Raw genomic sequence first — 16,702 nt, 5'->3', positions numbered from 1 at the left:
AAAGAAAATCATGTCGCCTAAACAAGTTTGCAGAGAACACTAGAATTTAAGGCAATCAATTTATTAAACTTTGATTCAGACTGTAAATTTAAGTAAATGTTTACTTGCGAAATTTGTTTGTAAACATAGACAATTAAAAAAAAGTGAGTACAAGCCGTACTGAACTAATGCCATTATAATTCTAAAGACTCCAAACGAGACTGTTGCGATTACAATACAATAAAATTAAAATTACACAAAACTTGTAAAGAGGATTATTGTATCTTTTTGTTGTACCCTCTTCTGGTTTCAACATGGGATCTGTTTGTTCTTTGTTCAAGGTCGTCTCGCCATTTTCTTGGACATTCTTGTAATGCAGATCCATCTCCGAATGCTCCCTCGGAACACCTTTCTGAATTCCAAAAATCACCTTTCCATTTGGTTGAACACGAATTCGTAAAAATTAATTTGTATTCTGCAATATCATTATTATTTTTATTATAATTTTTATTATTATTATTATTATTATCACCATCATCATCATCATCATCATCATCATCATCATCATCATCATCATCATCATCATCATCATCATCATCATCATCATCATCATCATCATCATCATCATCATCATCATCATCATCACCACCACCACCACCACCACCACCACCATCATCAGCAGCATCATCATCATTATCGTCGTCGTCGTCGTCGTCGTCGTCGTCGTCGTCGTCGTCGTCGTCGTCGTCGTCGTCGTCGTCGTCGTTATTATTATTATTATTATTATTATTATTATTATTATTATTATTATTATTATCTGAATTTTAAAATTGTTATTATATATTGAGAGGCACACGGTCTCACAAGGTATTAAAAACAAAAAATGAAGAACGTGTAACTGGTTAACACAATGTAGTAAGACATACTATTTAATCAACAAGACACTGGGATAAAATAGCAAGACTAATGTTACCGCATTCTCAAACATGAATAATAAAAAAATAACATGTCACACATGTGATATATTGCAAACCTTTTTTCTGTTGAACCACATTTTCAGGAATTTTTCGGAGATGTAAAAGAAGTATAGTCCCCCCATGGCGGTTGACATTTTAAGATGATAATCTGGGACGGGCGAGTCGTCGGCTGTCAGGTGCATCGACTACATGCGAAGAAAAAGTAATGATTGTTTACATGGTTTATTTTGTTTTTGTGACGGCATGACATGCCCAAGATCAATTAATAACAAACTCCATTTTGTCAAAAATAAAATGTTATTTGTTTCTAAATATGAATTTGTCGTGACATGAAAACCTTCTGTTTTAGATATGGTTTATTAATTTTAAGTTAATGTTGCGCAGATGATCGAAAGTAAAAAATATATTCTTAAACTGTTAAGTTACGTTATAGAATATAATCGAGTTTAGCAAAAATAATCTTACACTCAATATGGAATACCAAAAATTGTGTAGAATAATCAATTACAATTATCGGTCGGTTATATATGTTTTAATTTTACGCAAAAATGTAAGGCTTTGTTTTAATATCTTAATTAAATCAAGGTTTTATTTGTATCCCAAACACACTGAAATAAAAAACAATATCGTGTAAATTGTTTAATAGGGTTATGTACGTGGGCCTATTTTCAATTGGAAACTTGTTGTTTTAAACGCAATTGTCTGTAATTATTAAAAACTTTCATTGTGACTTTTACTGTTTTAACTCGTAACGTAGGCATGTCTCTTGACCCATCCTCTCAAGGGTAAACATGTGAGGTATGATAGTTAAACAATGCCTGTTGAAGGATTAATTCAGCTTTATAATGACCTTATGTTCGAACTACTTTTCACATAGAGACACAGGCCTTGCACGCGACAGAGTCTTTGCATATGATCTTTACCTCTATCCTTTAAGAGTGACCGTGATCTTATAACTAGGAAAACAAATCGTGCAGTGAACATGCAATTGTCATAATCTCAATTTAAGTGGTTATACTTTTTTTATTAATTACATGATCTATTATAATATAATTGTTTTAAAAAATCAAAATGTAAAAGTAACATGTGATCTCTAAGTGTTAATTTGGTATTATAGTCGGGTTATAATATATATAAAAAATACCACCCAACCCTCCACACATTGCTACCAAAGGTATTTTAACTGATCCTGGTAGGGTAGAATGTCCTTTACAACATATCAAAAGTTTACCAAAATCGCACCATCTGAAAGTTGTTTTTCCAAAATGGCGTCCAAGATGGCCGTCCGATCCTTTTAATGATTATATTAATGAGATTACCCACTCAAATTTCAATATTTTGTTTTCTTTCCTTGGGTCAAATAACACATCAAGATGATACAAAATCATATATTCTATTACTGAACAGAGAACTCCAACATGACGTCAAAATGACCGTTAACACAATGACGGCAAGTCCACAACTATCGACTCCAACGTGTTTTTCTTTTTTCGTTATTTTATAAAAAATACTTTTGAATGTTTTGTTTAAAACATTAATACCCAGTACAAACTTCCGATATTGAAGCTCAAGCGTCACAAACACCACAATATCAATAAAGAACACCATTGTACAAACATATCGATCAGACCTGGGTGTCCAAACACTGCAATATACTTGTTACTTAAAAGGTTGGGTCAACAATGCTAGTTACTAGAATACTAGAATAGAATACTAGAACTAGAATACGAAAGTACCGATATTCTGTTTGAAGTCGCATTCAGCTTCAGGCAGGCAACATCGAATAGGAAGAGATTTATGCATATTTTGCATCAGAAAAGCCAGCAACTTGGTCAGTCGTCAGTCAAACTCTTGCCTATGATCAATATGTACTGGGGACAAACCGTGCAAGATGTTAACATAAGCCTTTGTTTGCAATCTTGCCATGAACCACAACATTCCCAACATGTAACGTTTGATTAATCCATGTATTGCAAGGCTTACGAAAGCATCACTGATAAACCACAAAGAAGTTGCCTGAAAAACATGTCCTTGATGTCGGGATGTTTTCATACACTCATTAACATTCTGGGGGCCATTGGATCCATCATGGATAGAACCGGTCTCAAATACATACTAAACACTTTGTGTGGGGAAATGCAATTGTGCACATTATGACAGGGAAAGCTGTCCGGAGGGCTATTGCGGGGCAAAGAAAGATCCCGAGATTCATATACTGCTGGATCAGGCAGAGGGGTTTTACTCTTCCCTTCTTAGAGGCGAGACGACGCCATCTGATACTACATGTTTTTAGATTTTGATCAAGCTCGAGACGGCTACACACCGAAACAAATAAACATGATCTTGCAAAACATCAAAGGCAAACCAATTATGGCTGAATTGTCATCTTATGGTAAGTGATCTAACTGGATTTTGGCTGATGCATTTGCAGGCAGTATCCGATTGCCTATCCGTCATTGCTGCAGCTGGGCACTTCAATTACCTGCGATCTGCTTCAGTAAATGGGCAGCCAAGAGGAAACGCACCCAGAAGTGTATCGAAAGTTCGTTGATGTTGTTCACGTTGTTTGTGGAAGCATTCAGTGCTGAGCAGGCTAGGAAGTGATATTGTCATTGAGAAAACATGGATGAAGTCCCTTATGAGCCATTGGGTCTCACTCGCCGCCGTGGGAGGACCGAGGAGTTTCAAAAAGTTTGAACTCTATCTGCACCTGTAACATCCGAGTACAACTGTGCGATTCAGTATTTCACATACCTGGTATATACTACAAGCCCACAACACAAAGACTGAACTGTGGCGCGCATCAACATAGATACTTCTGATCTCGAGAAAATGCAGACACATATTACAAACTGCTTACCCAACAAAGCTGATCCTACTCCTAGAAACATTGTCAATGGGATAGTGGCTTGATAAGATGTGAACGTGCATGTATTTTAGGAGGTTGGGAAGAAGATCATTAGAGGTATCGTAGAAAATTCGGCATTTGATCGTAAATTAAAGAGAAACGAGCAGCCAAAACTTTTGGGAATAGCTCCGCTGTTAAGATTGCTAATCTCCCTTCCGTCTTCGAAGCCAAAAACAAACTTCGTAAAGCCGACAAGCCACATTATTCAGGCAATTCGCTATCATGCTGAAAACGCATTAAATGAGGCTGTAATGACCAGTATTCTTGACCAAGATTGTTTCGTGCTTAAATTTAATGGTGGCTTTTTGCCTCATCGTTTACCATGGAAAAGGGGCGAGTCTTATGCAGTTTCACTGTGAGGCGGTATGGACAAGCGACAGTGGTGTTGATGGTTATAAAGGCGGTTCTTCTATCAAAGACACCAGAGGCGAGGAAAAAACGTGAACCCTGTTGTAAGTTTCACCAAAGAAGGCATGCATGATTGTTCTGATCAGTACAGCTCGTACTAAAAGGGTATGTTATGTCGTTGTGTCACGAGACGATGCAGATGTTGATATTGTAAAAGCAACAGTGGAACGATCCACAGGTGGTTAACGTGTGGTTGTTATATTAATTAGTGAAAGCATCATTTTTAATGATAAATAATCATATTATAACGAAAAATCAACTTTTCTGAAAAAAATTAACTATCAAATATATATATAACAAGGTATTCAACTCGAAATCACCCGAAAACAGGGTGCATCGCTTTGAACAGCCATTACTTCATCAATTTTGCACTGATCTTCACGATCTCGGTCTTATTCAACGCAGAAATGAATTTCTGAATGAGTTTTCAGTAATAAGTATCACAGCCACACGCTGACCACCTGTGGAACGATCCCGTCCAAGCACTACAACATTAATTTAATTACAGATCTGCTGATCTTGCGCTTGCATTTCTCCGAAAGGGACAATAAGACCATCCGCTCTGATGTAAACAGTTAAAAGAACACAAATTGTATAATATTAACCTTGTTAAAGAACTTTTATGAGACTAAGAGTGCAATGATTTGCTCTTTGTTCATGCTAATAAAGGCTGAGATTCATCTTTAAGGATGTTCGGCATCGGTAAAAAGTCAGCTTTTCGGAAATAAGTAAAACCTGGTCCTATCATGAAGTCATGTGCCAGTTCATTCCTCCTACCAAACAAGTTTCGAGAGGAAATATCACATATTGGCAAATGCTTGATAGTGGATCTGTTTGGTGGCAAGTCCGACGATTCCTTAGAAACACTGCACCATAATATTTTTACAAAGAAAATGGCTAGTGCCGAATCATTCGTCAATCCTTAACTACCCCCAACAACACCACATGCAACAGTATGCCCTAGCCAACGCATATACTATCAAATCATGGTATGAATGGAGATGGTAAATACAGTTTAACCCACTGGATGGGGATGGAAACAGAAAAACGACCAATTAATTACAAAAAGACTATTGAAAATCATCCATTGTTACTGTTCTGTAGGATAAAATTCCTATCGATGAAGCTGTAGAAGCTATGGAATCCCGTGCACTGAAAACCGAAAACTGTTACAATCCAAACAATTCACAAGAGCTCGGTTCTGAACTTTTTTAAACCGAAAGTTTAACGCTCTAAGACAATTGAAATGGACAAATGTGATTGTGTATCAGGGAATAGCAAACAGCTGAATGTCATAAATTGGATTTCCTGATAATTAAACTGCTATATGATGTCAACAATTCAATTTCAAGTGTTCCTCGTCTCCAAAACTATTGCATTTAACATACAAATCATCACCTTTCAGTTTAACGGTTCGGACTTGTGGTCCTTCTTATTGTCGCGGTTGATATTTTATGCTGCAATGTTGGATTTATGTGTAAACAAATAAATTTACACTATGTCTGATGATCTGAAAGTGTTATTTGACCTCCAAAACCTAGGTATAGACACCAAATTAATCCAATATGAGTGGACAAATGCATAGTTATGAGCATACAGAGGTTTGGGCGGCCATCTTTGCGGCCGTCTTGAAAAAAAAACAATTTCCGGGGGTCCGATTTCGGTAAACTTTTGATTTGTTATAAAGTACCTTCTTCCTTAAAGGGGCCTTTTCACAGATTTTGGCATATTTGAAGTTTGTCATTAAATGCTTTATATTGATAAATGTAAACATTGGATCTTAAAAGCTCCAGTAAAAAATCAAGAATAAAATTATAAAAAGCAAAAAAAGTAGCCGGTACCAGGGCTCGAACCAGTGACCCCCGGAGTCCTGGAGTTAGTCTGATGTAAAAACGCATTAGCCCTCTCGGCTATTCCGCCGGGTATACACAGTTTGAGTATTTTATACCTTATATAAGCATTCTTTGTAGTTTCGTAAATTTAATCGATAACAACAGAACTCTCAAAATTATTCAATCGTTTCGCGTTGCAACGCTTTATAATTTTGAGGTTTTCAAATCGTCAAAAGATACATATAATGGCTATATTGGACTATGGTAAATATTCAGAAATATTGTTTCCTCACAAATATCATAACTAAAACGAAAATTTGCGAATCTGAAACAACTTTTTTTCAATTTTGTCAATTTACCAAACCGTGAAAAGATCCCTTTAACAGAATCAGTCAAAATACCTTTGTAGCAATTTTTGGGAGGTACAACTGTATATTGACCTGACTATTAGATACATATACATGGGTATTGTATCTGACGTGCCATCACTACATGGTGTGGTCAGTTGCAAGTAATTTGGAAAGTGCCTCATGAATGATTAAGTTCCGGACGCAAAATCGTAAGCTAAAATCTTGTATTTAATCTCTTAGTTGGACCTTAATATAAAGGCTAGAGATATAGACCTTACGTGCGATACACATAAAGACGATGAGCCTTTCGAGGAAAGTCCATTTGAAATGACAAAATGACGACAAGACGGCTGAGGCAACTACAAGCCGGACGAGCCGATATTCAATTTTTTACCTTAAGTATAACATTGGAGCTAGGAAAAAGAGTACATTGGAAGACCAGTTGTTATCAGATGGTGTATACTTTAATGCGATGAGGCTCGAACAAGGGATGCACGCACACAGCTGAATCTCGATTGTAGCAAATATCGAGCTTACAGTAAGCTGCACTGGCAATATTTATATAACAAATCGACAATATTTTGATAAACATTTTAATAGGATTATGGAAAAAAATTCGAGACGTTCACAAAGAATAATGCACCAGTTAAATAAAACTAGAACACCCTCAAACATCTAGTGTTGTCTCCGGATCTACGTTAAGCAGTTTATTTTTATTGCGCTTGTCTCAAAGTTCCCGAAGTCTAATCTAGAACTCAAGTCTTACCTCTGGTATGAGCACAAGCATTCCTGTTGCACACAATGTACCCACGGCTAGAGCGACGCAGAACAAGAGTACCCTCTGGAAGTAGCGATGATCCATGAATGGCGTGAATATCGCGCCCACATTCGATATAATACATATCAATGTAACGAAACCCAGTCCATAGCCCCATGCTTAAATGAAAATTAATAGATTAACTGCACATCATTAAAAATAAGAGGCATGCAATTGATTTTTTTTCAATGTAGCAATTGCGTCAATGTTATGTTCGGGATCATTATATTTACCGCACAAAGAACCATTATAAGTTTCTGTATGAGGTTAAATTTCAACTCATTTTAAAATGACAAAGCATACCATGAAAAAGAATCATACGCATGACATTATTTTAAATTTGAAGAGGCTTTTTTTCAGAATAATTAGGAAATGTGCAACCACGTCACATAAACATATGTAGGTCTTGACTTGTATCCGCAACAATATTAAGACAAGGCAAGTACATGTATATACAAAAACTAAAATTGAAATATTGAAAGAGTAAACTATAAAAAAAAATGCAGGTATGCATCAATTCTACTGCGGGTGATTGGTCCATAAATACAAACTATACATATTGCTTTTTATCCTATAGCTAAATGATTTTATAGAACAAAATAGGACTTATAAAGAAAAGATAAGGTTTTCTCCACGGATATTTTTAGATAAGGTTTATTCCACAGATATTTTTAGAACATGTACATAGGGACTTCTTTTGTTGGCCTTTCACCCCTGATTGCGTCATTCAGGTCATTGGGTACGCAGTCGTTGTACGAGTTAACGAGTGTGTGTGTTTACGATGGAATATTAAGAGGATAATACGCGGCTGAGCCGGGCCGAGCAGTGATAACCGGCCCGCAAGAAGCATAACGGCCCGAGGGCTTAAAATAGCGACCTGGGGCAGATTATCACTGCCCAGTCCGGCTCAGCCGTGTATTTTACGTCTATAATATATATCTTACTTTTATACTTAATAATAGTAGGGTACAGGTTTTGAGTCATACAATCATACTATTTTGGTCCTTCACTAAAATTTATGAAGAACCAGCTTTCCGTACTTATATTTTCATTTTTGTATTACGCAATTTATGACGTATATCATGTGACGTAATATAAATGACGAAACAAGCTAGACGCTTTGGACTTAAGGACAACAACAATTCGGACTTTGGATGGTTTTTATTTAACATTCTAACACGGCACGTGACTTGTTTTCTATAGACAAAGAAGGAAATCTGCAATAACTTATGGGCGGAGCTTAATGTTTCGAAAATAGTTCCGAAAAAATAAAGAATATATTGCAGTAAAATGCACGTGCTAAAACCCGCTCTAAAAGAAATGTAATAAATGTAGCATGTATATAAGTGTAATGAAACAACTAATTGTATATTTGGTGATTATTGGCATAACCACGCCTACAAATAATGTTATTTGTTAGGAAACGTAATTCGGAAAACATTTATAGCATGTCAGCTTTTCAGTAGCATCAATAAACGTGACGTCATTAAGTATCTACGATTGTCGTTTTCAATGAAAGTGACGTAATTTGAAAAATATTTGAGTCGCGTTTTGAGAAAACTGGCATTAATGCATGTGCGTAAAGTTTCGTCCCAGATTAGCCGTTGCAGTCCGCACAGGCTAATCAGGGACGACACTTTCCGCCTAAACAAGATTTTCGGTAAGAAGGGACTTCCTTTAAACGAAAAATACCATAATAGCGTAAAGTGTCGTCCCTGAGTAGCCTGTGCGGACTGCACAGGCTAATCTGGGACGAAATTTTACGCACATGCATTAAGCCCAATTTTCTCAGGACACGACTTATTTGTAAATGAAAACGACGTCATATGTTTGTACAATTCAATGACGTCACTAAATAGTGAACTTTGTACTAAGAAGGGCGGAGTATTGAAAAATATAGTTCACGTCCAAAAACTTGAACCAAATCAATTAGAATCGTGTGAGAATCGAAATAATATTTTTCTATGATGGATAGTTGTCGAATAACCCCCAGTAATTTGTATAGATGCGTGTTATCAAATCACTCGTGCTTCGCACTCGTGATTTAATTTCTACGCATCTATACTCCTTACTGTGGGTTATTCGAAAACAAACCGTGATAGAAAAATATTATTTCTTAAGTTTAATATTTTTAAGCATCGAACGATTAGTGTGTGTGTTTACGATGGATTATAAATGTGAATAACAGTGTTGGGATATAAAACTGGAATGAAACTGGTGAGACTGCATTTTCGATTTCGTTGAAATGTCGAATGTACTCGATTCTAACACGGCACGCGACTTGTTTTCTATAGACAAAGAAGGAAATCAAATGTGGGTTATTTTGCAATAACTTATGGGCGGAGCTTAATGTTTCGAAAATAGTTCCGAATAAATAAAGAAAATATTGCAGTAAAATGCACGTGCTAAAACCCGCTCTAAAAGAAATGTAATAAATGTAGCATGTATATAAATGTAATGAAACAATAAATTGTATATCTGGTGATAACTGGCATAACCACGTCTACAAAGAATGATATTTGTTAGGAAACGTAATTCAGAAAACATTAATAGCATGTCAGCTTTTCAGTAGCATCAATAAACGTGACGTCATTAAGTTTCTACGATTGTTGTTTTCAATGAAAGTGACGTCATTTGCAAAATATTTATGAATGAAAATGACGTCATATGTTTGTACAATTCAATGATGTCAATAAATAGTGAACTCAGTACTACGAAAGGCGGAGTATTGAAAAATATAGTTCACGTCCTAAAGCTTGAACCAAATCAATCAGAATCGTGTTAGAATCGAAATAATATTTTTCTATGATGGTTTGTTTTCGAATAACCCACCGTAAGTTGTATAGATGCGTGTTATCAAATCACTCGTGCTACGCACAAGTGATTTAATTCCTACGCATCTATACTCCTTACTGTGGGTTATTCGACAACGAACCATGATAGAAAAATATTATTTCTTAAATAACGCGATGTTTTGTTAAAAATTGATGGATTTAATTTAAGAAAATTATCAGTGAATTGTTCTTTAGCTGTTCGAAGAAAATCGATGTTGAGTTAAAAGGGTAATTTCTTTGATGAATAAGTCGTTCCTTTGTCAGTCGGTCAAAGAATGTCTATTCACAAAGAATAGCCTGCTTGCATCCAGTGCGTTCAAATGGAAAAGATGGATGGCGATGAAGAAATGTGTCCAGAATTTTAACTCGTCATGGAAGCAAATTAAACTTAACGAAAATAAACATGGTTATTTAACAACTTCGGTGAGTAGATCAATAACTAGCTAGGCCTAGTAGATATTTTACTTTGTTATGTCAGTAAGTAAAAAGTGTGTGAAAAAAAGAATTGTTTATATATTTAAATTAACAATATTGGCTTGGATAAATGCTGAATCATGCTTCAGCAGCCTTCACGTAGGTGTCTACACATTTTGTACATTGGAAAATGGACACATTTTGTAAATTTCAAAATGGCAGAAGAATAGTAGTTTGAACACAACCTTCCGTGTTCTACTTGAGTGTGTAACATTTGGAACGCTGATTAAATTTGAATCGAGGCGTATAGCGATATTTTGTCTCGTTACGCTTCTTTTGCGGGGAATTCTTAAGGACTATTTCGAGTTCCGTTAACGGGAAAGATCGCAATTAATATTACTACGCAATGTTAGATTCAGTTAATTTATTGTGTTTTTGCTTTTATTTTATAAATTAAAGACTACTAATTTTATTGCATCAGGAATAAATTAAATTAAAATAAAATATTGTAGGATAAATAGAATACTATGTTAGTGTGATTGTGTACTTAAATTTATCCCACTCGTCTCATAAAGGCTTACAAGGCTCGGCAAGCCTCGCCATTTAAACCTTTCTTCACTCGTGGGATAAATTTAAATACACAATCACACTTACATAGTATTCTCTATTTTCATAAGTATTATGTTCACTTTAGGACATGTATAACTTGTTTTATATTTAGACGAGATTATGCTTAGTTGTTTGTCATGATAAATCGTCGACCACATCCACGATTTAACCCCTTCAAATATATCTTCCAATTGATAAGAAAATTTTTATTGCTCAATTGACGTTTAATATACTATCTCCCCTATGCATTTATGATTATCTGTACTTTTATTATCTGCAAAGATCTTGATAGTGTAGATATAATGGTTCGTTTAGAGTGCAGATTGTGTAATATTCCTCATCAGTGAACCCCTAGCGGTAACAAACATATCCAAGCTGTACGTATAATAGATGAAATTAAATTTCAGTGAAATATTATGTATATTTATTAAATATGCTTATGAACAGTTTTTTACATGTCCTCCCTAAGAAGAGCTAAGAAGGCATTTAACAGGATTAGCCAAAAATGATATATTAGATATTGAATCATGACCTTGACATCTCACCTAGGAAAATAACCCTTGAAATTCCTTATCCTCTGGCACTTTGTAATGATACTCTTAACAAGAAATATATTTTTAAAAGATATACGGCGTTGATTGTGGTTGGAGATTGTGAAAGGTAAAGAGTTCAATGAATGAGATCAAGGATAGCGAATGTCTTTTTCTGTGCAGTTCTTAGCTGCATCACACGCAGTACGCGATGTTACGCGGAGTTTTTGCGGCTTATTTTTCATATTTACATATTGCTGGTCATAAACCTATAGATACAAAACAGAAAACCAAAAGAAGAATGGAAGTGAAATTAAAACATATGAGTCAACCGACCACACGCGAAGTATCCGTACATATTTTAAATATTTATACGCGCGTTCTTCGAACAAACCTGTTTTAGTGGTTTGTCGGGCATTGCTATTTGATTCGATTATTAACAGTTCCGAGAATCATCGCGCTCTTGCTTAATACATTAGTCAATATGGTTGAATAATTCTTGTTAAATTAATCAAAAATAATATTGATCATGGTATTGTTGAAAACACATTAAGAATCTATTATTGACCTACCATAATTATATCGCTGAATATCTTCACTGAACATATTTCCGGTCTAAAGAAAATTCCAGTTACCTAGTTCACGCGATAGCGTCTATATTATATAACGATTATTTTACTGGCCGCGATCTCAGGTAAGCACATAAGGTAGTCGTGAAGACGCAGAGATGACCTGTAAATAAACTCTGACATTCGCACACACTGGCCGCGAACTGACCCTGTGACCTCGCGGTTGAAATGCAATGCATGTTGACCGGAATATGGTAGTCAGTACTAAATATGAGAACATAGCCTTTGAGTACAACGGCTCTTGCGCTGGCAATCCTCTGTAAATAAAAGGTGCACGCACAAACTGTATTGATGTAGAGAGTTGAGTGTAAAACTGTTCTAGTTATTAAGCCTTTTCATTAGAGATACAATTGTTTCATGCAGTTAAACAGTGTTACAAAGACGCGGATATGTTTCCAATGTTCTGGTGGTATACTCACATCAGCCAATGGAATAAATGAAGTGTATTAATTCGTGTCTAGCCGCGGGAAATTGTATTTGAATGTTATTGGACACTTACACAGGTCAGGTACGGTCAAAAGTGACGTTAAATAGCTACGCCGAAAAAGTTTAAAGAACGGAAAACAGTTCATGAACTCTTACATTGAATTGTGACCAAGACCATTCTCGGTGGAGAGATAACAAATTTGCGACACATCATCTGTTATTCTTATCTACATACATAATAGTTTTTATGTTGTTTCCAGAAACGAATGACTGTTTATTAAAACTAAATGCATGTAGAAACAATAATTATATTTGTATCAATCATCATAACGTGCTTTGTAATGAGAATGTTTTGAAGAGCTTGTAAGTCAAAAGATATATTATAATCCACTTCGGCATTGAAATGTTACAGCGTGTGGAAAAAATCACAATTTTGACCTTGAACTAAGGCCTTGACCTTTCAATGATTAGTATGGATGTGGTCATACGCTGAAATAAATGTCTAACATGCATAAACAAGTTACGGAAACGATGTCTTGATGGATGGACAGAAAAAAGAACAATCAACCCACACACGCACCCATGGACGGACAATGCAACCACTGTATACTCCTATTTAGGACAGAAACGTAATTTTAAAAAAAATGCACATTTTGGTTCTTGTCTGTGTTAACAAATATATACCAACCTTGTGCAGATGATGACTTTGCTCTTGATTTGACTGGCATCGCATTCTGACAGTCCGAGGCGAAGAAAGCCTCGTAGATGATGTAGGGAAACCAAGAGGATATTTTACGCGTCTTTAATGCTATGCGGGAAACATCAACACACTGCAAAACAGCCGTTTTTCTACATTTGCACATTTTTATCAATATTTTACCTTAAAGTTTTATATGTTAACTTACGTGTGTGCATATTTTAATTTCGATTTATTTGCAAGTAAATAAGCTTGAACGATTTTCTATTTCGTAAACTGCAATTGTACTTACTAAAAATAATAGAAGTTTAATAAAGGTGCATGTGAAAATATCAATTAAATAACCAAAAAGCACATCCGTGATTTAAAAAAAAATCTATAGATGTGTTTCAACAGCTTAATTTGACCCTTTATGAATTATTTGACACATTGTTTTTCTTTCTCCTTGTTTTACTTATATATTTAATAAGCGCCTGCCATAGAAACCATGTGCGCATTGTGGTCGAAAGGGTACAGTAAGAATTTGCGATTACATAAGCTGCACACAGAAGCTTTTATTTATTTTATGTTTAAAAAAACTGTGTGTATTTTTAAACAATCGCCATTAATTTATTACAAATGACGTGAACGTGATACATTCAAAATATGCGCTGGATGAATTGGAAATTATCATGGTGTAGGTTTACCAAAATCACACGAAAAATGTAGCGCACCAAGGCTTTTTTATTTGCTTGTAAACATAGCCTAAAAATTACGAAATCGCCGTACCTAGACAATATGCGATGTAGCACTTAGATGTTAATATGCTGCAAAGGTTTTACAAATAGTGCACGCAAATATATAGCAATTGCGCATAGAAGCGTGAAACAGACGGAAGCACACACGGAAGGATTGACTCCCACCATGTATATACCCCTTTCAACGGGGGCAAATATAACTATCGCTACAAGCAATGATTGATTTAAAATTGATTCCTTGAGTTTTGTTAAAGCATGGTACCTACATTTTCTTGCAGAAACTTTTCACACTCGTTTACGTCATCATGGCAACTCGTGTTAAGACTTCCCAGACCTAGATCATCAATATGGAAGTCTCGTGTTGGTGATACTCGTGAAATCTTATTGACAATGTGCGCGTACAATTCACTATCCGACAAGTTCCAAGTAGCCTTCAGTGTTTTAAAATTAGACACGATGGCTTCGTTGACGAGTTGTGTATTTAGACAACTTGTTCCCTTAAACCATGCCAAGCACAAAAAAGCGCACAACCAAGCCCAGCATCCCATTTTCCTGTTACGGTATATGTCTATAAGTTTAATTTATAGTATGTATATCGGGCTATGCGTGCTTTCAGAACGTGTTTGATAGTGTTAAATAAGCAGAAACACATAAAATATTATGATTACCCCTATCGTATGCAAACAAATCATCGTTCTACCCCTTTTATCTTACTGAACGTGACAGGACATGGTATGTCATTATTATGTCTGCAATTCAGGTCAATTAATTTTAAAGCAAGGATCGAGTTCTATTTCGTAACTTGTAACTAGCAAACACTTGTTAAGAATTACTTTTTATGATGTTCTATATACTTCCAGCACTTTCAAGATAAGCTGAAAAATGCGGCGTTCACCTTCACGTAAAATAATACACAACATGTTTACTACACTGTCATAGTATTCATTCTAAACGCCGTGAAAACGTGGTTATAAAAATATGAAATTGTATCCATTGCGCATCTGATAGCAATAGTGTTATGGTCAAGATAGTGCGTCAACAGTTCATGATAAGTTCGCCAATATGTAAACAATTGTAAAGCACGTGTGTAATGTACTTAAAGCCCATATAAGCGTATGGAATATCAGTACCTCTCCATAATTTTACTTCATATGCAAAACTTACTTTTTCCAAAACGTTTTGACTATTAACGAATTCAACAAATGTAGAATTTTAGCATATTTACCATTTCAACAACTTCAAGTTAAAGATGTCATGATACAAAATTCGATACATACTCATTAAACAAGACATATCATTCTGAAATAAAAGAACACAATTAAAAAAAATAGTAAAAATAATTAATGCATGTATCATCATTCAGTGTAAAACATGAAACGGTTAAGCGGTTTATCACAATTTAATAAGAACTAAATAAGAATTCTTATCTGTTTTCTCAGTAGCTTTGATGACAGCTCATTTCAACATGTTCATTCATTACTAAATACAATGGATTGCAAATCTACGCCGCAATACGGTGAACTGTTCAAGTATTACAGAATACGGGTCCACTCAAGTTCCCGTAGGGTAAACACGTTTGCCGGTCAAGTCCTTACAACTATCTTCCGTCATTGCAAAAAATGTTTAACTATTTGGATAGGCTTATTTTGATTGCGGAACAAACGATCACGGGTTTTAATCTGCTGAGCTGTTTTGTAAATATATTTATGTTGAATGATCGACCCGCCTTTAATCGTTTTATTGGACACCCACGCCATTATTCGAAGCTGTAAACTAAGTGTTTTCTAGCAGGCAACAGAAATTGTTTATATAAAAATGAACAAATTGTATCATTTAACCATCTATAATTTAGACCAGTAAGTACTCTGTTTTTAATTTTAAAATGCAACACAAAGTTCACCAAACATAAATCGATAAGATATAGAAATTTAAGTTTCAGTATCAATTAAGAAAAGTAAATTTACAGTTTAATACATTTTGCATTGACATCATCAAAACGGTGGGTTATATTATTTTGTTAATACCACACACCATGTCAAACTGGTTACCTTTTGTTATCTCAAAAATCAAGCATTAAAGTGAAACATCTAAAAATTCAAACATTTAAGTGAAACAAGCATGGTCAGCTGTACTATATTTCTTACAAAAAAGCGTGCTCCTTAGATATACAATGTACACGTATTTATTTAAAAACAGGATTCAAAACTATTGTTTTATATGTACATTAATAGTTTTCCAAAATAATCTCAAAATATCAAACCTTTATAATTATTCTCATCATTTATATCCCCCCTTTTTTAATGTATACTAAATAACTCTTTTACTCCAAACATCAGGGAAAAACACCAGAGTTTAAAATGATATTGATTATTTTATATAAAAGCGCGACCATTTTTTCATCAATATTATTCATTCAACACATTTTCAAACGGTCAGCCACTCTTATCATTTTCAATAACTTGACCTTTGCACTTCCAATTCCGTGAAAGATGAATTTAATTCAACATTATTGTCACTTATTGTATTCAAATCTTATTCCCCATTTTTTACATGTA

General features: G+C 35.0%; 1 protein-coding gene across 1 annotated transcript in view; it reads right to left on the bottom strand.

Annotated features, from left to right (window-relative positions):
• Nucleotides 1-15,164, bottom strand: part of LOC127838640 (metal cation symporter ZIP14-like) — a 24,827-nt gene extending 9,663 nt beyond the window's left edge. The window contains exons 1-5 of the mRNA XM_052366535.1: nucleotides 14,414-15,164; nucleotides 13,402-13,543; nucleotides 7,221-7,390; nucleotides 1,013-1,141; nucleotides 238-391 (exon numbers count right to left, since the gene is read on the bottom strand). Coding sequence (XP_052222495.1) covers nucleotides 238-391; nucleotides 1,013-1,141; nucleotides 7,221-7,390; nucleotides 13,402-13,543; nucleotides 14,414-14,695 — 877 coding nt within the window. The 5' untranslated portion in view covers nucleotides 14,696-15,164. The remainder of the gene's footprint in view (nucleotides 1-237; nucleotides 392-1,012; nucleotides 1,142-7,220; nucleotides 7,391-13,401; nucleotides 13,544-14,413) is intronic.
• Nucleotides 15,165-16,702: the final 1,538 nt, after the last annotated feature.

Source organism: Dreissena polymorpha, chromosome 1 (assembly GCF_020536995.1).
Source record: "Dreissena polymorpha isolate Duluth1 chromosome 1, UMN_Dpol_1.0, whole genome shotgun sequence".
Classification (NCBI taxonomy): domain Eukaryota; kingdom Metazoa; phylum Mollusca; class Bivalvia; order Myida; family Dreissenidae; genus Dreissena; species Dreissena polymorpha.
The sequence above is the reverse complement of the archived record's forward strand: the minus strand, read 5'-3'. Positions and strand labels throughout refer to the sequence as shown.